Source organism: Oncorhynchus clarkii, chromosome 19 (assembly GCF_045791955.1).
Source record: "Oncorhynchus clarkii lewisi isolate Uvic-CL-2024 chromosome 19, UVic_Ocla_1.0, whole genome shotgun sequence".
NCBI classification, from domain to species: domain Eukaryota; kingdom Metazoa; phylum Chordata; class Actinopteri; order Salmoniformes; family Salmonidae; genus Oncorhynchus; species Oncorhynchus clarkii.
Window position 1 is genome coordinate 31,644,992 of NC_092165.1, and position 24,851 is coordinate 31,669,842.

General features: G+C 42.4%; 3 protein-coding genes across 7 annotated transcripts in view; 2 read left to right on the forward strand and 1 right to left on the reverse strand.

Annotated features, from left to right (window-relative positions):
- Positions 1-4,310, forward strand: part of LOC139375039 (mirror-image polydactyly 1) — a 107,758-nt gene extending 103,448 nt beyond the window's left edge. For all 5 annotated transcript variants that reach the window (XM_071116409.1, XM_071116411.1, XM_071116410.1 and 2 more), the window contains one exon: positions 3,343-4,310. In XM_071116409.1, the coding sequence (XP_070972510.1) occupies positions 3,343-3,409 (67 nt within the window). In that variant the 3' untranslated portion in view covers positions 3,410-4,310. The remainder of the gene's footprint in view (positions 1-3,342) is intronic.
- Positions 4,311-10,864: 6,554 nt separating this feature from the next.
- Positions 10,865-13,920, reverse strand: LOC139374210 (forkhead box protein A1-A-like). Its single transcript, XM_071115232.1, has 2 exons — positions 13,700-13,920; positions 10,865-12,777 (listed from the first exon to the last, which is right to left on the reverse strand). The coding sequence occupies exons 1-2, from the start codon at positions 13,769-13,771 to the stop codon at positions 11,542-11,544; spliced, it is 1,308 nt and encodes a 435-aa protein (XP_070971333.1). The 5' UTR covers positions 13,772-13,920; the 3' UTR covers positions 10,865-11,541.
- Positions 13,799-24,851, forward strand: part of LOC139374455 (tetratricopeptide repeat domain 6) — a 30,473-nt gene continuing 19,420 nt past the window's right edge. Inside the window, exons 1-15 of the mRNA XM_071115492.1 lie at positions 13,799-13,822; positions 16,026-17,180; positions 17,655-17,834; positions 18,005-18,135; positions 19,728-19,907; positions 20,192-20,351; positions 20,684-20,788; positions 21,189-21,290; positions 21,373-21,459; positions 21,563-21,978; positions 22,164-22,698; positions 22,952-23,081; positions 23,569-23,744; positions 23,984-24,120; positions 24,645-24,814. Coding sequence (XP_070971593.1) covers positions 13,799-13,822; positions 16,026-17,180; positions 17,655-17,834; positions 18,005-18,135; positions 19,728-19,907; positions 20,192-20,351; positions 20,684-20,788; positions 21,189-21,290; positions 21,373-21,459; positions 21,563-21,978; positions 22,164-22,698; positions 22,952-23,081; positions 23,569-23,744; positions 23,984-24,120; positions 24,645-24,814 — 3,688 coding nt within the window. The remainder of the gene's footprint in view (positions 13,823-16,025; positions 17,181-17,654; positions 17,835-18,004; positions 18,136-19,727; positions 19,908-20,191; positions 20,352-20,683; positions 20,789-21,188; positions 21,291-21,372; positions 21,460-21,562; positions 21,979-22,163; positions 22,699-22,951; positions 23,082-23,568; positions 23,745-23,983; positions 24,121-24,644; positions 24,815-24,851) is intronic.

Genomic DNA, 24,851 nt, shown 5'->3' on the forward strand with positions numbered 1-24,851 from the left:
CTAGTGCACCGTGCTTCAAAGATGAAAAGACCGCACTCCCTCAAAAATATCAGCGATGGGTCTTTCTTCCTTGCCCCTCCTTGTGTAAAGGGGTTTGTTATTTCAGGGTGTGTGTGTGCGTGGCACATGCACAGTATCAGGAATTTAAGAATACTTCATCAACATCCACTCCCCCACCTTACAAGTCAAGGTTACATTTAAAAGGTAACTTTGATATAATAGACTGCACATGATTAGTTAGTTGTTTTAATAACTACAATGACTAAAGATTTTACTTGTGATTTTTGTTACGGTATATATGAAAAATCTAAGTGTAAATGATTTTTTTTGCAACTATTACAATACAGGAGCAGTGTAGCCTTTCCACTTGGGTCAAGTTTATTATTTCCATATCAGTGAGGACGGGGGATAAGATTTTCATGGAAAGAGCTTCAAATCCTCACTCTATAACAAAAAGCCTGCTGTATGCTGGGGTTCAGTCCCGGCTTTCTATTCTAATTTCATTCACAGTTGGAGATTTTCCCTGTCTAAGTGCTCCCAAAGTTTTGAATTCTATGGAAGAAGAATGTTTGCACTTGGAAGAAAACTTCCATTGCTTCATCAATTATTAAAATAACATTTCCTTTCACATTTAGTTCACTCGTCACGATGTGCTTGTGTCCTTCATGATTGAAGGGCAATTTTTGCTACATGTAATCTAGTTAATTTCCTCCTATTTAGCACTATGCTCTTCACCTGTCCATGGTGCTCCTGAAGATCCCATTTAATTTGGCTTTATCTGATTCCCTTTAGTGATATTATAACCATGGAATTCAACTCAGCCAAAAAAGAAACATCCCTTTTTCAGGACCCTGTCTTTCGAAGATAATTCGTGAAAATCCAAATAACTTCACAGATCTTCATTGTAAAGGGTTTAAACACTGTTTCCCAGGCTTGTTCAATGACCCATAAACAATTAATGAACATGCACCTGTGGAACAGTCATTAAGACACTTAACAGCTTACAGACGGTAGGCAATTAAGGTCACAGTTATGAAAACTTAGTAGAAAGGCCTCTTTAGTGTCCTGACTCTAAAAAACACCAAAAGAAAGATGCCCAGGGTCCCTGCTCATCTGTGTGAATGTGCCTTAGGCATGCTGCAAGGAGGCATGAGGACTGCAGATGTGGCCAGGGCAATAAATTGCTATGTCCTTACTGTGAGACACCTAAGACAGCGTTACAGTGAGACAGGACGGACAGCTGATCGTCCTCGCAGTGGCTGTTCTGCCACTGCAACGTGTAACAACACCTGCACAGGATCGGTACATCCGAACATCACACCTGTGGGACAGGTACAGGATGGCAACAACAACTGCCCGAGTTACACCAGGAACGCACAATCCCTCCATCAGTGCTCAGACGGTCCGCAATAGGCTGAGAGAGGCTGGACTGAGGGCTTGTTGGCCTGTTGTAGGCAGGTCCTCACCAGACATCACCTGCAACAACGTGGGCACACAAGCCCTCAGTCCAGCACAATCCCACCGTCGCTGGACCAGACAGGACTGGCAAAAAGTGCTCTTCACTGACGAGTCGCGGTTTTGTCTCACCAGGGGTGATGGTCGGATTCGCGTTTATCGTCGAAGGAATGAGCATTACACCGAGGCCTGTACTATGAAGTGGGATCGATTTGGAGGTGGAGGGTCCGTCATGGTCTGGGGCAGTCTGTCACAGCATCATCGGACTGAGCTTGTTGTCATTGCAGGCAATCTCAACTCTGTGCGTTACAGGGAAGACATCCTCCTCCCTCATGTGGTACTCTTCCTGCAGGCTCATCCTGACATGACCCTCCAGCATGACAATGGAACCAGCCATACTGCTCGTTCTGTGCATGATTTCCTGCAAGACAGGAATGCCATGGCCAGCGAAGAGCCCGGATCTCAATCCCATTGAGCACGTCTGGGACCTGTTGGATCGGAGGGTGAGGGCTAGGGCCATTCCCCCCAGAAATGTCTGGGAACTTGCAGGTGCCTTGGTGGAAGAGTGGGGTAACATCTCACAGCAAGAACTAGCAAATCTGGTACAGTCCATGAGGAGGAGATGCAAGCAGTACTTAACGCAGCTGGTGGCCACACGAGATACTGACTGTTTCTTTTGATTTTGACCCCCCCTTTGTTCAGGGACACATTATTCAATTTCTGTTAGTCATATGTCTGTGGAACTTGTTCAATTTATGTCTCAGTTGTTGAATCTTGTTATGTTCATACAAATATTTACACATGTTAAATTTGCTTAAAATCAACGCAGTTGACAGTGAGAAGACGTTTATTTTTTTGCTGAGTTTATATTATCATTGAACGAGATAAAAACCTCTCAAGTCCTGTGAAATGTTCCTATTTGAAAATACACAAAATATTCTTTAGTCAAAGCCAATTTCCCTACATCTTTGACCATAACATAATTCCAGTTGGATGCTTTTTAACTAAATAGCTAGGAATATTAATATTGACTCTGGTAAAAAGAAAAGAAAAGTACAACCCACCAATAAACATGTGTAAAATCACATCCGTATTTCAGTAGCAGACCTATAATAGTCTGGATAGGTTAAAATTAGAATGTGTGATGATGACTGCATGTTTTGGCCTGCTTCACATGTCTTGTTTCCAGAGAGCCAAAAAAGCAATGTGCTGTTTCCTCCCTCTCTCACCCAGCCTCTCGCTCCAAAAGCATTCCTCTCCTGTCTCTCACCCGCCCATCAATTCACTGTGATTTTCATCCTGTCAGGGAATCATTTGCTTTTCTTTTCAGCCATAAGGACACCATTATTGTCCTGCCCCTCTGCCAGGAAAAACACTAGATCAGAGAGAGAGAGAGAGAGAGAGAGAGAGAGAGAGAGAGAGAGAGAGAGAGAGAGAGAGAGAGAGAGAGAGAGAGAGAGAGAGAGAGAGAGAGAGAGAGAGAGAGAGAATCAGTGTATTTCAATAATTTGTACAGTCGGTTTGGTCTGACTACCACTTAAAGAAGCATCTATATCCTACCCCCGGTCTGCCTTGTAACAAGTGTATCCTTGTGTTAGTTAGGGTGTGCTGGGCACCACTGCACCAGGAGAGGTGCATTCATTCCTCACACCCTCTCTTCATCTTTCTCTTCCCCTCTTCCTTACCCCATCTCCCTTTTTTCCTCACCCTATCTCCCCATTATTACTCCCCCTCCTCCCTTCCCCTCTCCCCCTCTTCCTCCCCTGTCTCCCTCTCTTCCTTCCCATCCCTATATTTGGGGTTCCTCTACATGTCTTTGGGTCATTGAAAAGCACTATATTAAACCCATGTATTATAATGAATGTTATTCTCTTTGTCACCGTGCAGGTTGGAGCGGCTGGTGGAGGTGCTGAGGAAGAAGGTGGGGACAGGCAGCGTCCGGACAGTCATCTGACTGAGACTACGCCGGGGGAAGCAACAGTGAGTCCACTCAGTTCCTGGCTCTGTCCTGAATGGCACCCTATTCCCTATAAAGTGCACTACTTTTGACCAGTGCCCTACACCCCTATAGGCCAAAAATAGTGAAGGCAATAGGGTGCCATTTGTGATGCAGCCCCTGTCTGCTCTGCCCGAACTGGAGCAGCCTGAGCGACTGTCCAGTCGAACGGCCACATCTGGTGTCCAGGCTGCCTCCCTGCCTGCCCAGACCCGGGCTGTTGTGTTTAACGCTGTGTAAACACACCCAAGCCTTAACTGGGCAAACAGTTGTAAGAAGTGCAGCACTCCAAAGCCTCATTCCAGGCTGGGCTCAAACTGAATCGTAAACTGTTTAACCACTTGGGTTGTTGGTTTGTTGCTGCCCACTCTCTTTTTCCCTCTTTCTTTCTTAAATTCTACATTTTACCTTACTAAAAATCATGTTACATTTGTTTTGTCATCAACTAAATTGTGTGTTGCTGTTTGTGTTGCTGCCTATCTCTGTTACAAGGGAGATGCCTATGTGCCTTACTTTTATTGATAAAATATGTATTCTCTTTGATATCCCAGATCAATACAGTGTCCTGACATACACAGTATTTCATTGAAAAGGTTAGTGCTGTATTGTAAAGGTTGCTGGTGCTGCCTGGATTCGGCGTCGATGCTGCCGCGGGCCAAATAACGTGATTTATATAGTCAACTCCATGATGCTCTCAAATCAAATCAGTCATGGAATTTGTGATTTGAAGATCATCACCTATCAACTTCCTGTATTCTTGCATCTGTTGTATTATAAAGTTAGTATTGCTGTGATAGTTTATGGACATTTTATGGTGTGAGTATTGTATGAAATAAAACATATAAACAACTGATAAAAATGTGTTTCATCCTTTAATCTGGTAACTCAACACTATTTACTCTACTCAAAGACAAAAGGTGTGACATTATTAGTCGGCCACTGAAAATGTTGTTTTATTCTCTGGACTTTTTTTCTTCATTTTTATAAAGTACTTTCTCAACTCAGTCACGACCATTATATCCCCATGGATTGATATAAACTTCTATTTGAAGATAAACCTGTCTTTTTTCACACTTCTGTGTATCTAAGGTTCAGCTCTCAAAGTGTGCTAAATTAGAACAGGTCTTAAAAGAGTTTAAAAAAATAAACCCACTACCTCTGATATTCATTTTGTAAGATCCATATGACAAAACTCTCTAAATTACACAACTGTCGTATTTGTTATCTCGCTGACTAAAGGTTTCATGAAGCAATATTAAGTTTTTAGAAGTATTCAAAGTAGGTCAAAGTATATAGAGAGGGGTATATTTTTGTAACTCCAGTAGTCCATGCATATCCATTTCATGGAACTTGAACTTCTTTCTAGGCTTTATAGAATTACATTTTAAGCAGAGCTTTAAATCTCTTTATTTTAATACATTTGTATTTTGTCCGTAGCACTATTATTTTTGGCTATTGTCATATCCTAATTGGCCAGATTTTGACAAAGGCATTGCACACTAAAAACAAATGGTTCTATATAGTACCACATAAGGGTTATTTTGCTTTTAACCATAGTGGATCCATTTTTGGGGCTATATTGAACCATTTTTTGAAGGTCTATAAAGAACCACTATCATATGGTTCTAAATGGAACCTGTATGGTGCTATAAAGAACCCTTTCCTAAGGTTCTATAAAGAACCATTCAAAAAAGGTCATATATCGCACCAAAAAAAGGGTTCTGCTATGGTTATGACCCTTGTTGGGGCTATATTGCGCCCTTTTGTATGGTTCTTTATAGAACCTTTATGGAGAATGGTTCTATACAAAACATTTCTCAATCTCAAAGGTTATTTGTGGATCCTTTTGAAGAACCATACAGGGTTTGTTATTCTGGTCAGCCGTATTATATTGTTAACATTCTGTAGGTGTTAATATTGTGTTAATTGACAGGTTGAATTAGGTGTGGTAGCGCTGGAACAGCTGGGGCTCCCTGAGTAGAGAATTGAGAACTACTGATTTAGTCAACTGTTCTTAATGGATAGAGATCCTGTTAAATTATTGGAGGGGCTATGTCATAAACCCTCAAAGTTCTAGAACGGTGTGAAAATGGCAGCCAAATTGGTCAGGGAGAAATCCAAACTAGTCTAATTGGAATTGTTGTTTTCCTGGAAAGCTGTGAGTGCTATTATATGATACAATATCAGTAATTGTTGCATTTACAACTTGTCTAAGTCCTATCATCAACTGATTTCTGGCAGTGTATGGCTGTGGATTGACTGCATTGTTTGAATGGAATTTTGGCAGTTAATTAGAAAATGTATGGAATCATTCCTCTTAAACTGGCTGTCTAGCTAGCTAACAAACATGCAGTGTAGATACATACTTCAAATTCATTATTTAACACTATCTTATCCCAGCACTGGCAAACATGGCATAGTTGACCAACTCCCTGACCAACATGGCTAACCTTTATCCCATCATAACAAGGTTCATGTCCATTCTAGTATTCCATGGGCAAGGGTGAGTCTTTCACAAGGCCAATCACTGGCCATAGTGATATATGACATGTGATGGCATAACACAACAGATGAGAAACTGGAATGACACTCACTCACACTTGCACAAAAAGAGCTGTGAGCAAACCATGCCCCCAAATATCCAAATGAGCTGCTGCCCCAACATTTTAATTATCACTACATTTTAATTAGCACTAAAAGAGCAAAGAACCCTTTTGTGAACTGCAAAGGACCTTTGAAGGGATCAAATGGTTATTTGCATCATTATGGTTCCACATAGAACCATCCTTCCCAAAGAACCCTTGAGGAACCATTTTTTCTTTGTGTGTACTGACTTTGAGAAAAAGATGTTGTGGTCTAGAGATGGATGCAAAGAGAGAGGCACTATCCATGGATATATTGCTCATTTATCAGTCTCTCATTTTCCTGCACCTCTCTCTCTCTCTCTCTCTCTCTCTCTCTCTCCCTCTCTCTCTCTGTCCTACCTCTCTGTGGTCCCTATTTGCATACTAATAGTTTATAAACATGAGGGCAGAAGAGGTCAAGCGACCTTTACTACAGATTATACACCAAACAGTTAAATTCGCATCGTGTATGTTCCATTTTTCGTAAATTGATGCGTTGACCCTAACGAGCCCTACATTCCTCCCGCTGTCCTTCGATAAAAAAAAAAGCTATGCCCGTGGTGAGATTTGTGTACCCATACAAGATCGATTATGTAATCAGAACTTGTGTTGGATTGTTGGATGCACGGTTGCCATCAAGTTGCAGTCCAAAGACAGGAGGGGTAGGGTAGAGAGTACCCTCCTCTCAGATAATGCTCGAGCTACAAGCTTGTCGATTTCATCTGCGCTGGTAACCGTGGAGATCGCACAACGTGGGTGTCCCCACTCTTAATCCCACAAGGTCCTCCAATCTATGTTTCTCCGTCAAATAATCCGCCTTGTTCTAAATAAGGAGGCAAAATATTTCACTTTGTTGAAATCTGAAAACTTTTGATATCCCTGGTTATCCCCAAATCGGCCACGCCTCCAATTGTGCATTACGCGTTTTTATGATGATCGCACACACTAGTACAAATAAAATGTCTAATGTGTAGGCTAGCCTATAGGTCTCAATTTTTTATTATGGTTCAGTTCAATATATCTTGACTAGGCCTATAGAAGCCCATTTGATATTTATTTTGAAATGTTATTTTGGAGTCTGATCCTTGATTTATCCTGTGTAGTTTACTATCTTGGTCTCGGTATAAAGGATTGTACACGGGTGCACCATAAAGAAGGGGAATCCCGATTAACCCATTTTGAGAACCAATCGCATGATGAAATGACTACTAAACAACTTTTTTTTATACGCTTTAATTAAAAACGTGTTCAGGCAGCCCTGTTGTGAATGAAATACAGAGAAAAGCGTGACTGATCCTGTTGCTATAACGACAACAAATATATCCTGTCTTTCCTTCCACTTTAACGCACTCCATCCATACATGTATTCTTTGTGGACCTTCTTTTCTAGTAACAATGTATGAAACTGGAGGCTAATTGGCAATAAAATGACAATGTCCATGAAGCACATATGTTGTAAAGCCTTGGCCTATGTGAGAAGCATGCCATTTGGAGAGAAATGTGCCTATTGCACAATGATAAAAAGTGGGCCATAGTTCATTCTCCTGGCTATCTCGTTGTTTACAGTGTTGCATAAAATGGTTAGTTGTTCTTTTGATATAGGTAGACTATGCATGGTTTACATTTTTAACTATAGATTATTTGGGCGTTCCGTATTAGACTGTCAAATTGTTTAATATTTAGTTTATATAGCAAATGCTGTTTGTTCATAGTGCCACATCTTATTTTATTTAACAGACTGGTAGCCTAGTATTTAATATTTGGATATTTGGTATACATGTTTAATACCTTCCATTTGTCTGATGCATAGCACTATTCTGTATCCTCCTTTGTTTGTTCGAACTTTTCCCGTTACACTGCAAAGAGAGCAACCAAAAAAAAACAACCAATTGGGTTGTCCCCTTAGTGTGGCCTCAAATGGATTAATGAAGACACAAAACACCATGGTCTCGTAGCAGGCAGGCAGGCCGAGGGACCACCAACCTGACAGTCGATGTATATTAGGAGGACACAAAGCCCTAATAAACTTCTTCCGTATAATTTTTAATGGAAAACCAGCTGCTTCTAAAGCTGATTTCGGATAGAGATCTCTCCCTCTTCTCCCTCGGCCTTTGAAAGCTCCTTTCTTTCGTCTTTGAATCTGAAGGGGTATTGCTTTGCTCTTTTCGTTGGCCAAGCACAATTGTGTTATTGGAGATAATTAATTCAATCCCCATCAAAAGGTATTAGAAGCGCCTTGGCCCTGTAGTGGCTTTCTAAACTCAGAATGAAAAGACGGAGAAGAAAGGTTTACGGGTAGGCTCGCTGATGGTCGCTTTTGAAGTAAAGGGGTCTGCGCATTGTTATCGAAATTTTTGTCCATAAGGGTGAAGAAAGCGCCAGGGCTTTTGATGGGGAAACGTGAAATGCCACATAAGTTGGAAAACAAGGCGCTGCTGAAATCTCCATGCTGGACACTGCCTGCTGATAACATATGTCACACATTACTAAAGGTTGGACGACTTGAATAATGTAGTTCAAATTTAATGTGTAGAAAAACACGTATAACCTGTACGCCAAGGCATTTGAAAACTAGGCATATAAATAATAATAATAGCCTAATCATAATAATAATACCATGTTTATTATTGTAATTATCGACGTGTATATAATAAACCCTTTCAGGGTAAGAATATGTCTATATAATTACTACTAAATGTACCTTCATAAGTTATTAATTCATATTATCTTATATGAGGGCATAAAGGCGTTGATATGTTGGTTTAGGCTATTAAATACTAAAGTGAACAGCTATTATGGGTTTCAATGTGATATGCTCTTACACTAAATTATACACGGTGTAGCCTAGAAAAAAACACCTCGTTGCCTTTTTCAGGTGAAATGTCGAACATAATGCATGATATTCTATATAAATGAATATTTGTCTCTTGTTTGAACGTTGAGGTATGCCCTAATAGCAAAGATTTCAATCAGAGTCAAGCACAAAAGTCACTGACAGGTTTGCTCTGTTTTTATTTGCTGTTTCACGTTCGACACAAGGTGGTTTCCATACTGGATCACACGCTGCAAAGTCTTTTTTTCAACAGCTGGGCAAACTAATGAACAAGATCTGTCCAAAGTTCAAACATTTCTCATGGAAACGCGGAGTCCTTTTCTCCACAAATTGAGGATGATGTTATTGGAATCTGCTAAGAACACTTTGCAAGAGAGTTTTAATATAGGAGAATAAATACATGAATCACTCGGTGCATTTTGGATGATCTGCTGGGGTTGATCTGACCATTTTAAAGGTTTATTGCCAGGCATATACTGGTCAATACCATATTATTTGCCTCCAACATTGTACACCTTCAGATACAGTAGGTCTATGAAGTAGGTTATAATGGGCCCATCAAATAATGTCGGTGGGGACCTTGATCCAAACGACTTCACAAATAATCTAGATCATATCTGTAAGCGTGTTTCTCCGTTAAATGTGTCAATTTGTGGTCCATGCCCTCTTTGATAGTCTTGTCGTTCATTAATGAACACAGTCATTATGGCAAAATTACTGTAATAGCATATATCGCAATCATTTTATTGTCAAAATCATGTATCATCTTGAGGTGAAAATAACAAAAATGCAATATTAACGTTGGCCTAAATTCTTCCGGGAAAAATATCCAATCGTTGCAGGACAATAGGCCAAATGTTATCCATATTTAAAGTGACCAACAAGAAACATTTTATTAGTCACCATTTAGGATATTATAGTCCAAAATGTATTTGAAAAAGATACAATTGAAAGCATACAAAATTAGGTTTTTAGATATTGTTCATATTAATGTCAGTTCATCTGGAGTAGGCTAAAGGTACGCCTCGAGCATATGAAACTCATTCGCAGACAAGCTTCTCAGTTGTTCCAAACACAGTTAATATATTATCTAAATGAACATAGCTTCTTAAAATGTTATTTTATTTATTTAAAACAAGTAAGCTTGAATGTGTGGAAATATAAACTGAAAAACAAAACACAGACCACAGGCCTATGGCATAAGCCTATAAAGCCTCAATTCTCCGCGATATTTTCACCACACTCAATTCAATTCTCCATGTTATTTGCGCATCGGGGGGCAATTACATGATAATTAAACACATTTCACGGTTACTCAGCCAAAATGTGTGTCTACAAAATACCATGATCAAAGTCAAATCTGTTCAGGTTCACGAGCCGCATCATGTAGGGTTACGGTTCACAAAAAGATGCTTTGGTCTTTCCACGATATTGTTAAAAATCCATTTACAACACGCCGGAATCCTTTATGAGGTAAAGCTCTGTGGCTGTATTTCTGTTAGATTTGGCTTTAGCCTTGCTCATTGATCAAAAAACTTGCGGCGCGTCAACCCACGCGAGCATCAATACAGTTAGCATTTATGAACTTTACAGAGATATTACAATTATATTGAATACACTTTAGATGTGTCTATCAATGATTCATAACCTAATTTCATATGGAGTTACATTCATGATACAATATTTTACGCAATAGCTTACAAGACTGAACAACAAAGCTGGCTATATGTCACTCTGACAGAAGCTTTAGACCATATAATTAATACACTATCTTTACAATGATAATGAAATTGTTTTGTAAGGCTTCATTTTTAAACTCAAAACGTTACAATTCATATTGTTCCTGAATTATTCGGATATGCGTAAAAGTTGGAACAGTTGCGTAATTGAATAGTACTTTTTCACGCCTCATGCACAGAATAGCCTCTTCAAAATTAACATCAGAAATACCAACAATCAGTGAATAAATCGTATTTGTTTTATTTGAAAATTAACAAGAAATAAGTTAAGCACATGCAGAGACATCAAAACAAACAGAGAAAGATAAAACGCTGACATTAGGCTGCACATAAAAATCACACATTTTCTGGTTTGAAAAATACCACAAAAGACATACAGTTGTCATGTATAAAGAAATACACATTTTTATTTATAATGCATTTCCACGTGGAATTTAAGATTGTTATACAAGATTGGTTTGTAAATATGTTTGTCAGATATTTAGCAAATGAACCAAAGCAATGCGTAAAATGACAACATCCATTTAAAAAGTAAGCTATCTGGAACAGACGGGTGTTTGTCGCTTCACCTGTCTCACGCGTTCCACGAGACCTTATTGACCTTCATTCATGCACACAGTAACACACATGGACATATTCATCGTGGGTACTACAAGTTTGGGGAATACAACATTATTTTACAAGCTCAAAATTGTTTTAAATACACTAGCAATGATTTACGACTGGATATACAATCATTCAATGGTAACACTTTACAGTATAGGCCTATTGTATTTTACTCATACACATTCTTATACATTAAAGTAACAGTCCTTATGCACCAGGTGCATGCAAAAAAATATGATCAATGTTTTCTGTCATCCTTTTATCGAGCACTATAAAAATGAGAAGATACTAAGAAGTGTTGAGGACTGGTCTGGAATACACACCTTGATAGTATGACGCCTCTATTGCGGATGGGTCCATGGCTCTGCCAGCCATGGACGCGCTGCCGAGGGGTAGACTGGAAGACATACTTGAGCCGTAGGAAGAGTATTGCAGAGCTTGCTCGTAGGCTTTCAAATCCAGTTTGTGCTGTTGCTCTGAGGATGACATTAAATTATTTATTGAAAACGGGTGGTTGAATGAGTAATGGGGATCCCCTTTTAGGTGCAGATGGGACTCGTGCGCCATCGAGTGCGGAGGTAAAGAGAGAGAGGACAGGGACGTGGCCGAGCTGGCCACGGGGTGGAGAGGTGGCCCGCTGCTCTTTAGTTCAGAGGCGCTGCCACTGCTCCTGTGGTCCATGCTGTGAGGGCTGGAGGACTGGTTGGAGAGGGAGTTGGAGTCCACATTCCCAGTCTTGCTGTTGGTGTTCTCGCTCGAAGGCGACCCAGAACCGGACTGGTCTTTCCTTCCGTCCCCTTTACTTGAAGATATCTTTCTATTTTCGCATTTAAAGCGCTTTTGTCTGCGTAGGTAACAACCGTTCTCGAACATATTTCCTGAATCTGGGTGCAGGGCCCAGTACGAACCTTTGCCTGGCTTATCCGGTGACCTAGACACTTTGATGAAGCAATCATTAAAAGACAAGGAATGGCGAATGGAGTTCTGCCACCTCTGTTGGTTCTGTCTGTAGTATGGAAATAGGTCCATTATCCACTGATAGATTTCGCTAAGCGTGAGCATCTTGCTTGGTGCTTGCTGAATGGCCATGGTTATGAGGGATATGTATGAATACGGAGGCTTTGCGTGTGGGTAGCTTCTCCTGAACGACTTGTTGTCCCTTGCTCGGTTCAGGTTGGGCTGAGTATAGGACATTGGGCTCATAGTAGGGCTCATGCTCGCGTATGGATTCATAGCGTTCATGGAAGCCTGCTGAGCCGACATCGCGCCCATGTTCGAGGGGCTAAGGGCAGTGCCCATTAACGGTACCCCTCCACCCATTCCGTTCATCGCACTGGACGCGCTCGGGGGCATCCCTGTCATTGTCCCGGGGCTTAGTCCGGCTCCCAGGCCGGGGTTGGCGTAAGACATATTGAAAGAACCTGAGGTCATATTTCCATTAGTAGACATACTCATGTAACTGTTCATATTGTTCATGGAACTCAGTCCTGCATTCATGCCGTTGTTCACCATGGGCGAATATACCTGGAATAACAGGAGAGAAATGTGATCACAACAATGCATTGGTCTTCCACACACTCAAAGTGCTTACGTTTTTTATGATTGGTTTTTATTCTGCTGGAATCGACTGTGTAATAATGTTAAGCCAATAATAATTAATACTTATTAATATTAGGCTGTTAATAAACACAAAATATTTCAAAACTTAACGAATTCATTCATTCGATTTGACTAAAAAACACGAGATTCATTTTGAGAACTTTTAAACAGCAGCAACAAAACAGTGCAGCCTGGTCCATTTATATGATATATCTCAAACTCAAACAACATCGTTTCATTGTGTTAGGGTATAAAATGCGATTTTGTGCTGCTTTTCAAGCAATGCAATCATTTAGATGAACATTTTATGTAGGCCTATTATGCACAAACAGAAGGTCAAGCAAAGTGTATTAATCTTAATATTGGTATGGAACAAACGAATTAAGATTGATTGGAAACATTCCACTGACTGCAACTTTCTTTTCGAATAGCAAGCATTGATAAACATATGCCATGATCTCGTTGCATGATGGCTGGTAAACATTCAGTGCCAAATCCCATTTTTACGCACATGTATAATGGTATTTTATTTCTTGTTAAAGTGCCAGTATCTCAAGTCAGCATTCGGCCTGCTGTGACTGCAATGTGCACTGCTGCCACCCGGCGTGCTTGGCCGTCTCTCGTTCTTTAGGATACATCATCAGGTTGCATATAGTGAAGTCTATGCCCAAAAGAGCCCAATATTCTATAAACAACAACAACAACACCGTGCCATTTGAATTGAAAGAACACTCAGTGCAGTTTGCTAGAAAACATGCATCGCAAAAACGAAGATGTGGAAATCAGTTAGCACCTAATTGTTATTCTAATACACAAATCGAATAAAATTAAAATACACATAGCCTACCTCTTGTGCGTCATTGTAATAGCTGCTCCAATCTGGCGTTTCGTGACCTTCCATTTTCACTGTACCCAACATTATGGTTGATATCCACAAATCGTAAACATGCAGTTCCTCAGACTGGAGTTTGTGAGAAATGTATCCTAGGAAAAGGTGCGTTGTAACTGGTGGGATGTTGCAGGAGGGTTAGAGTAAAGAAGTGAGGAGATAGATGTTGAATGCAGTGTGACCTGTGAGTTTAGATCTTCCCCTAATACGTAGGCGGTACAACCCACCCACTTTTTCAGTGTTCATTTGCCTGGCTCTTTTTCCCTCGCTGAAGTCACCCCTCCGGTGCCCACAGTTGTTCTGCGTCTTTACAGAGAAAAATAGCCCAGTCAAAAATAATGTTTCCCCCTCCCTAATAAGGTGTGTAAACATTCCATCAGTCAGAAAGCAGGGTTTGAAAAACAGCCGAGCATGGCATTTGTTGTTGTACAATTACGCACTTGGAATTATATCCATAAATTAAGGTATTTAATATGCCATGGAGAAAGCCAGGCATAAACCAAATAGACAGGAAACTAGCATTACAACCTAGAATTTTAGGTCTTTAAGACTAATCATGACGGGAATTTTAATGAAGTAAAATGTAACAGAACAGTCTGTTTATGCCTATAATTTCAAATGATCCATTACCTACACAAGGGCGCGCGCGCCCTACAATGTCATGATAATATTTGCTCTGGCTCACAGAAAGTTGTCGATAGGTATCAAAATGTTAAATTCTGCGAGAATTGAGAAGGCGTTAGCACTGAGGATATTGGATATTCTTATAAAAAATATTCACTTAAAAGCAATGAAGGTTTATTTCTTTATAATAATTTAATTTATGTGCAGACTATGCCCATATATAGGATGTAATTGTAGCCTACGTAGGCCTGTGGTTCAGGCTTAATGTTTAATGTTATGGCCTCTGGACAATGGAGAAGACAAGTGTCAACATCTTAATATGCGTGAAAAAAGCTTCCCAATATTCCTCTGCTCTGTTAACTAGACAGTAGCCCTACAAGCAGTTGCAGCCAGGTCCTTCGATTCTAAACCCGTTAATGAGGGAATAACAGCGATAATTATCCCTTTACATGGGATTATCTCAGGGTGATCTCTAACGCCATTAGGGAGAGAAAATCGATTTGTTAAAGCCGGATTAAAACCTCCCACAAAGCATGGGAAATTAGGTTTACTGCTGGATTTGAAATCTGACACGGTAGATATAGCCAACCTCACAAAGCCCTACAGATGAACATGGTTGTTTTACAGATATTTACGCTAATAGATTGCTTTATTCTATGACATGAGTCTTTATGATCACATGTTTATTATGGCACAGAAAAAAAGGGGAAACAAGGAAAATTGAATCAGAAGATGAATTGTCCCAAAGAAATTAGAAGGGATGAATTACATTCCACATTTGAAAAGCGTACTAGACAATATTGGATTTCATGACAATAATATTTCCTGAAGGCCTACACATCCATAATGAAAACTACAGAGCCAATAGAAAAAGGCATAGGCCTATGTCGAATTGAAGCTATACATCTTCTGTCGATTAGAAAAGCCTTTGAGCGTTGAACACGTTCGCAATTTGTAACCTTTTACTTAGTTCAGTTTCCAGTGCTGGTCCGGGCCTTCGGCAGTCTTAGTTCTGCACCCACGTGGTGTCTGTTTTGTCCAGCCTAGTTGGTTTGGTTGCTAGGAGATCCTCCCAGCCACCACGAAGAAATGGTGGATGTCAAAGCGTCACAAAAGTTTGTAAACATTTTACCTGCCAACGTGTTTATTAGATGATATTCAGACATTTAAAGTAACGTCAATTTCAGCAAACAGCGGTGTCTTGTCACTTCAATAGTTTTGGAAAAGGTAAGCGTTGGAATTGGCTAACGTTAGCTAATCTAACGTTATTCTAGTAGCATTGGAGTGGTTCACTGCTGGCAACATTGTAGCTCGTTGACATCTTTCAAACTTCACTAGCAACAAAATACACACGGTGAAGCTGTTATACTGACAGTGCTGCTACTTTTTGTAACACAGTAACAAAAATCTTAGCATCAACAGTTTGATCATCATCAGTTATTGAGTAGGCCGCGTAGTCCTACATAGAATAAGCATCAATCATGTCATATATCACGTTTTAGGCTACCATTTGTTTTTTTTTGCTGTGTTTTAATCATTTTAATTGATGTTTCATAATCACCCATTGAAAAAGAATACCTCTTACAACTCACCCACTTCCATCCTTAGTCCTTTACTTTTTTTGCATGTTTCACTTTCCAACATTTGGTCACGTTGATAGACATGGAGCAACTTGCTGAGAAATAAAGTTCTGAGCCACAGCGAGAAGCTAAAGCTGAAGAAGGAGTTAGGGGTGCTACGCAATGAGTCCCCGTGTGAATTCCTACAAATGAAGCAGCTGTTTTTCAACTCCCACACAACCACCAGCACACAGGATCAACCACCAGACTCTCTCCACACACTGGAGTCATCAGGACTGATGGAAGAGGCTACAGAGGGACCCTGTGGCACATCGGACACGCCCCAAAATAGGACCTCACAGATGTCTGCAGGGTCAGTCAGCCTGTTGGAGTTCCATGCAGATCTGCTACAATCACCACCTGCCTCCTTACCACAAAGTGCTCTCCTACTAGACATCCCTAAAACAAAGTCTGAGGTGAGCAGGAGTCAAGGAACCACACGTATCAAAGGAATCAGTGAAGGGAGAAATTCAGTTCATTTGGTCCTGTCTTCTCCAGGCCAGAAACCTTCCCAGAAGCCGGCCATAGCTCAGCTAGCAGGGACTACCAAAGTGGTGTCCATGTCCATGAGGCCACAGCCTCCCTCTAAGCCCAGGTCAGAGAGGCCAGCAACAGGGACCAGGATGTTTATATACAAGAGCAAGAAGGAGTCAGAACAGGTGTCGGAGAAGGAAGCGGCAGAGAGGCGCATCCGGAGATCCAACTTCTTCAGCAGATGTCTGGCTCTGAGCTCGGACAACACCGATGACAGCAGGAACAGCGAGGACTCGGGCTCCGAGCCATCCCACGGGAAAGCCCCACAGAAGGTCAAGAAAAAGAAAAGGAGGAATCAGAAAGATAGGTCTACGCATGCACCAAGGACGCCCACTGACGACAGAAGCTCAAAGAGCCAGAGGAGTACCATGGCCCCTAACAGTATCCACAGTGTCAAGTCCACCACAGAGCTGCTGGAGGAGGCACGGGGCATTGTAGGGGCCGAGGTTGCAGAGAGCCAGGAGGACACGGACCCCCAGCAGAGACACCCAGAGGAGTCAGTGGCCACGACTATGGGCCTTGTCAGAGGCAGAGGGAGGACGGTGGATGAGATTATTGCCTCCTTACAGAGAGGAGACACTGATATGCCATCTGCCTCGGACCAGATGATCAAGGAGCTGATGGAAAGAGTGCTGGGGGACAGCTACAATGCTGACAACGAGGTGACAACATGATAACAATAGGACAACAACATATAATATCCTGAATGGTCACAAACATTTTGACCTTTGTACTTTTGGTAGAGATTTTAATTAAGCTCGGTGATAATTATTTTAGATTAGTTATTTAAACAGGTATTCAATGCTCATAGCAATTTACACTTGTATTGATTAATGACAATCTTTGTTTTTTTAATAACATTTAATCATTTTTAAAGGAAGAAAAATCAGTGGAATCAGAGGAGAGAGAAGAGAATATTAGCCATGTACCAACAGAGGTAATGCAGAGACTAGAGTGTATTTAGATTTGATCACATTTCATTGAAAAATAGGTTTTCAGAGCATTTGAGAACATGTTCAAGTGTAGAGGTTTCTGTTATTAAGGTTGTATAAAGTTTAAACTAAATTCAACCTTAATAAGGAATTCTGTTAGTAAGATAGTTAACATTAACAAACGTCTTATCCACATTTTTCCAGGATACTCCTCAGAGGTCCCCGGTTCCACAGAGGATGCTGTGGGTTAAGAGGGATTCTCCTACCCCTCCAAAACCTGCTGAGTCCCCTAAAGTCACATCAGGGGTCTACAAGATCGCTCACTCACTGTCTGAACGAGAGACAGACGGAGATGACTCTATGGTCTCTGCTCTTCCACAGAAGGTAATACTTGGATTCATGTGGCTGTCATTGTGTGAAGTTCAGTAGTTGTAACTGTACTATCAGTTTATCTTGTTCACGCCTCATTTATTTAAGTCTTTTCTTATTTTAGCTCCCACAATTAGAAGACAAACATTTGTCTTTGTGTTTTTTCCCCCCTCTCTCCATCAAAGGTGACTTATGCAGATGTAATGACAGCTCGAGGAGATACCATAGCTCCTTCTCAGAGACCAGCGAGGGTGTCTTTACAAAACAAAACCATTCAAGGCCTCTCCCCTCTAGCAACATGGGCCCCCAAAGCACAGTAAGCGTCTTGTATTCCCTGTCAGTCTGGTTGATCATGAGAGATGTGAGTTGTTGTATCGAACTGATTTTGAGTTGTGATCATTATTGGAGGTTAAACTACTACTTCTATTACAAACTTGGGTATTAAATGTATACCACATACAACACTGCACTGTCATATAAATAGTGGTTTTCTCCTAAAACTCGAAGACATGTTGCTTAAACCCTGTATAATCACGGTCGTCACTGTGTTATCCCTGCTTGTTTTGAACAAAGTTGTTTTCCAACAACCTCTTCACTATCATTAGTAACCATCTCCGACCTTGACTTTAATGGATTGGGCGGGGGTGGCATTGGACGGAGATGAGCTCAGTTCCAGGGAGTCTCTCTGCAAATAAAGTGACTTTTAAGCTATCATCAAAACTCCCCACCTGATTCTCGGAGACCCATTGACACAGAGAGTAATTATGCTCCTAGCCTAACACAGTCTTTAGACTGCTCTCTCTTTGTCTGGAGCCTGGTGCAACCACACACTTCCTTATAACTGACTCCTTACTCACCTAAAGAGACCAGATTTACTGCCTCCTCCTGCTGCAAGTGCTGAGTTGGAATTGTGCCACACCCTCCCACTCCTTCCACTCCCCTCCAACCCCATTGACGAAAAAATGGAACCAAAACAAGTGCCATTTAATTAGGGGTGTTTGTCAGAGCTTTGGTTCACTGAAAGGTTTCTGTTGGGTATGGATAAGAGGCTTTATAAGGGGGCCAGGCTGCCAGCCTGTCTGCTGATGGTACATGGATTAGATAAGGAGCAAGGCTGAAGGCAGTGCTCAGGTCAGCTCCACTCCACAGTTATGGACTGCTCATTTCATTGAAAACAAGGCGAATGACTCCAGGGTGACCTTACAGGTTTGCCGCTCCGCTAGCTGAGCTGAGGCATGCCTACCTAACCCAGAGTGCCAGAGAGATGATCAATCTCAGGAGTGGCAGGCCGTAGTGAACATGTTAGACTCCAATAAATTGTCCAGTGTCTGTCAGGACAGGAGGTGGGTGGTGGGTGACGAAGGGAGGTTGGGCCTTTCCCTCCTAGCACAGAGATGCCACACACAGAGTCTCCAGTTCAAAGAGTGGTGAGAAGTTATGGCAGGGATGATCTGAGCAAATAAACCACCACCTCATCTGCTTACGCCACAGAGAATGGTTCATCTGTTAGGACAAGCCTCAAGACCACTGTATTGCTTGTAGACGTTTCAAATATGTGGATTGTTGTTGAATCGTTGACATTCTTCAATAAAACAAACCAGTGGGGTTTTGGTTCAAAGCTAAATGTCAGCTGACTTCTCCCTTTACCATACATGATAATACTGTATGTTGGTTTTTATATATACCCTGTGTTATTGCAGACTAGGTAAAGAAGTCAGAAATTATGTTACATTTAGATACAATTGAAAGTAAGTATTACCCTGGTCCTAGATCTGTTTGTGTTCTCACCAACTCTATTGCTATCATTGTCAAGCCAGTGACAAGGAGTTGGCATGATGGCACAAACGGACTGGCGAAGTAAGATTATCACAACATTGTCGTCATTACTGTTCTAATTCTCTCCCACAGTGCAGATGGGTACAAGACCATTCACCACCTCTGTACAACCCCAGTCAGCCAGGCCCTGCCTCTGGAGCTGCAGCTGGCTTCCCGGGTCTGTCACACCTCCAGCCAACTCAGTGCACCACCACAGTTTCACCAACAGAGGGCAGCACTACAACACATCGCTGCCCAGCCTGACAGACACAGGTAAAACGCTTGTATTACATTTTTTTATTGAACCTTTATTTATCTATCTCTCACAGGCTCTGCTTCATAAGTTGTTTTCTGACCAAAACCTAGACTTTATAGCAACATTTGGAATTGAAGTGCTGTGATACAGGGTTGCATTAAATTATTTAGTAAATATGATTTGGTCATCGTCTCCACTTTCTCTCTCACTACCTTCTGCACTTCACGTGGGAAAACTTTGCATGTCAGGAGTATCATTACAACAACCTCATATAATGTGAAACTATTGAATCTCTTTGCAGGATATTAAATGAAGGCGTGCCCTGCGTGGAGGTGACTGAGTCTGATGGAAAGGACTGTGTGAGTCACCTGCCTTCCCAGACTTCAGACAGCCTGGCTGACTGGCAGAGGATCGCTGAGTTTTACGTAGAGAAGCCCAGGATGATGCTTCGTGGACAGGCGGTGAGGAGGATCAGCACTATGTTTATACAACTTTATCCCCCAAACATTTTGTCTAGAAAGTGTTTCACCATCCAACATGATGATCCACTAGGTGGCACCAAACATATTTGTAACTCATTAGAAACACTGTAGCTATCTGGGATTGTTTAAGAATGTCAAATGTTTCAGTTCCAATGTTTCAGTTTCAGTTCCGCATTATCTTTTTAATGTCATGTGTGAGTTTGTTTTATTCAAGGGGCCTTTTCATTGGTCTAGATGAGTCACCTGTCTTGAAGTGTCAATCCTCCCAGTTATCTGTGTGTCTCATACAGTATCTCTCTCCTTCCTCCCAGACCTCTCTGTGTTCCAACGAGCTGAAGATGTTCTGGCACCCAGCGCCTCCTAAGTTCAGCTGCTCTCCTGCATTCGTCAAACACAAACTCTTTCCCAAGTACCAGGTAGTACTGAGCCTCTGATGTTTACAGACGGACTTGTACTTCCCTCCCAGACAGTCAGTCCACATGGACTGTTAACGGAGGACTTAACTCTACTCTATTTGTTCCTGGCTGTGTTTTAGTTGAGACGTGATGGGGGAACTTTAGAGATGCTCTTTGATCATTACATTACAAGATGCCTTACTACTCTGAAAGATAGATAACATTAACAAGGCCACATTGATCATGCCTTTTTAACCAAAGATGTCCTGGTGAAATATAATATCTTTGAATATGAAATATCTTTGATATATCTGAATAATAGCTTTGATATATCAGAATATCAAATTGCAAGTGAACCAGTTAACCAAACCTCACCAATGTGATCTCACCCTGCTGTGTTTCTATGGTGTTTGTTACTCAGGCAACGCGGAAAGATCTCTCCAGAGAGGAGCTCTATGGTGATCTACAGGACCTGGTGGAATCAGCCTGTGACCTGACAGAGATGGAGCCAACCACCTCAGTGGTCAGTGTGTGCTTTAGTTACCCCCCCCCCCCCCCCCCCCCCTTCTAGCATGCCCTTACGAACGTGTTGGATCTTCCTACAGGAAAATGTGCTGTCCAGAAAGTTCAAGTCTATGATAGACCTCAGAGTAACTGAGCAGTCACCTCAACCCTACATTGACGAAGAACAGGTGAGTGTATATGAAAAATGTCATGTCATTCAATAACACGATAAACCACTATCTCACCACCTAAGCAGAGGTTCTGACCATGGTCTCACTATTCACCATCTAGACCCAGTTGAAGAGGCCCTTCTCTGCCCCACACCTCAACCCTGAGCCAGAGGCCTTCCTCAAGGTATCATGTGACTTTGCCACCGTCACCAGAGAGCTGGAGGTGGTTCGGCAGCAGCTGTCCTCCACTGTGCTGGCTGAGGAGACCCATCCCCAGGTTACTCCCACTGTCCAGCAGGAGGCCGACCACCAAGCCCCCGCAGCAGGCCCCAACACAGAGGAGCTTACCCCAGCCCTCAGCCAGAGTCAACTCCAGTACAGGAGGGACCGAGGCAGGGTGATGATGGCCGAACCCGCCAGGGGAGGCAGCATATCCCACTCGAAGAAGAAGGTCACCAAGGGTGGGAAGAAGCTGTGCCCTGCCAAGCTGGCCTACATCCACGAAAAACTGCAGGAGCCACCACGTACTCTCATCAGGTAGGAAGACTTACAGTACTGAGATTCATTTGGCTAACAAAGCAGTTATAGAACTTTCAGACGAATGTGCTTTCATTTGGATATACAGTAGACCCATGTTATTGCTGTATTTACAGAATGTATACATTTCCTCTTCACATCTAATCACCCTGTCTATCTGTGTTGCCTGCCTCCTGTGTTCCCAGGAGTGAGTCTGTGTGCCAGCTACTACCCATCAAACCCACCACGTGCCTTTCAGAGGAGCCTCCCCTCCCTCTCCCCTTGCCTCGCTACCCGAGCCAACCCCTGGTGCTGGACTTTGAGAGCTTTGCCGCTGACCAGGGTGGCATCCCCGACGTGCTCCCTCCCCGGGAGTGGGTGAGGGATATCTGGGATGCCTGGTTTGACCAGCTCTTCCCCCCACTGGAGGAGAGCAGCAGCACCTCCAAGAAAGAGTCAGACTCCTCTAAGAGGGCCCCCAGCAGCAGCCTCCAGAGCGGGGCACTGAAGAAGCCTGGGGAGAAGGTCCTGATGCTGGATGAGATACAGCCTCTGGACTGGGTGGACCTGTCTCTGACCCTGGACCAGGGACTGACCACAGGCGACCTGGAGGGAGAGGTGGCTAAGCTGACCCAGGCTATTGCCAAGCAGGACAGACCCAGCGCCTTTGACCTGTGTCGCAGGGGGGCGCTGCAGAAGAAACTGGGCCGGCTTCACCAGGCTCTGGAGGATCTCAATGCCGTAAGTTTAGTTCACATTTTCAGTAGGCTAGCAGAGGTTTGCTTCTGAAGTAGGACAGCCATGGAGGAGTGTGTTAGGTCAGAATACTGTAATTGCAGTTGGAGGCTAGTCAAAGTAACTTGATTTCGACATTTATTTGTAAGTATATAAGCTAGCTAATAGGTTTGACCTGATTTCCCCACTAGCTTCATTTTCCTCCTCTAGGCCTAGCTTCTGATGATAAATGGTTAATGTGTTGTTGTTTCCACACTAGGCCATTTCCCTAGAGCCCTACCTGCTGGATGCTTACTGGCACAGGCACAGCATTTATCTGCTCAGAAACAACCAGAATGGTGCTTTGGATGACCTGAACTTTATCATCAAGCACACCAAGAAACATGCAGGTAAGCCCACCAGAGCCCAAAGCCCTGTGTGTTTTATTAGTTGCTGTAGATAAAAGTGATTTGCGGTACATACAGCGTGATGATGCACTGACTGACTCTGCCAAGGTGAAAGTGATTGCACTTATGCTGAATCGCTCACTTGAATGAATTTAAATTCCTCATTTTATGAGCCTTTTAGTTTTTTTTTTCTCGCTCTGGCACGTTCCATCTGTATTTTGAAGTTAGTGAGTGCTCTATTGATTTAAATGTTAGTTCCTTTTTGCCAATAGGAACACATTTGTGTTGACTATAGTTATTGTACATTCTGTGGCATTACACTGCTGGTCAATTTATTAAGGCAATTCTGATGATGTACCCACGGTTAAGGATGCAACTGGATTTATATGTGATTTGATTATGGTTCACGGCTGTGCAGCTATAGCTCTTCCTCTTTTCTAGACTACTGTACAGTACAATACATTACCAACCTTTTATATGTGTTTACCAGATGCCTTCAAGTCCAAAGCAGAAATCTACAGAGTGAGAGGAGAGACCACCCTGGCTATTATAAACTACACTCAGGCCATCAAATGCAGACCTGAAGACGATGACAACTATTTCAAGAGGGCGGAGATGTACGAGAAGAGGAATGAGATTCTACTGGCCATGGAGGACTATGCCAAAGTAAGTCACGTTGCCACTGACATCACTGGGTCTCAAAGCACTCTTAGGATGTAGTCTGGGTTTAATACAGCCATCGAAGGTAGAAAACCAACAGCGTGATATTGTGTATTGATTGAGAAGAGATTCCACTTCACTCCAGCGCTGACCTCTGGATTATTTTGCCAGCATAAGCCACAGAACAAGGGCTTAACAGGAGACTGCTGTGACTGGTGTGTATGTCTGTAATCTTTGTCTTCCAGACGTTCACCATCAACCCAGGGAGAACGGACGCTCTGTTGACCCACGGCCTGCAGTACTTCCACAGCTGTAACTGGATGGTGGCTCTGTCTGACTTTACTCTGCTGCTCCAGCGCGATCCCAGCCATGCCATCGCCAGGTAATCAATGGGTGTGTCCCAAATGACACCCTATTCCCTATATAGTGCACAACTATTGACCAGGGCCCATAGGTAGTAGTGCACTATATAGGACAGGAATGAGCAACTTTGATGGGGGTGTGGCCCACCAAAAAACAGAACTAGACTAACTAAACCAATGTAAAAATGTTTTGCTGACATGGGCTAATTGAGTGACTGCTGATGCACAACCAAATTTCAAAATTGTAGCTTGTGTATTCTATTATTCAAATGATTGTATTTTTTTGGTGTGAAATTAGTCTGCGGGCCTACGAAAGGGGGGGCTGCGAGTTGACCATCCCTGATATAGGGAATAGAGTGTCACTTGGGACACAGATAATGCCAGCGTTAAGATTGAGTTTAGCTCACAATCACGCACAGGTTCTGTCCCTCTCTCTCAAAACACACACACACACGCGCACTGAAATGTCGATTGACAGTCAGTTGTGTTACCCTCCATAATGTCAGTGGTGTTACCCTCTCGTTATAATCTGGACGTACCACAGGACGTACAGGGGCAGGATCTATGCTAAGGTGGGTCAGTACCAGGAAGCCATCGAGGACTTCTCCCTAGCAGTTCACCTGGACCCCAATGACTGGCTGGCCTTCTACCACCGGGGCTGTCTGCTCAGGAAGAGGATGCCTGATATTTCCCTCCAAGACCTCAGCACCTCAGGTATTACACAATAGATAAATATATACTTTATTGTACG

Bases quoted from the DNA above. Each gene is read 5' to 3' on its own strand.
- LOC139374210 (XM_071115232.1), bottom strand. From the start codon at position 13,771: ATGTTGGGTACAGTGAAAATGGAAGGTCACGAAACGCCAGATTGGAGC. The intron at 12,778-13,699 runs GTAGGCTATGTG...CTGTTATTCCAG, and splicing joins ATTACAATGACGCACAAGAG to GTATATTCGCCCATGGTGAA.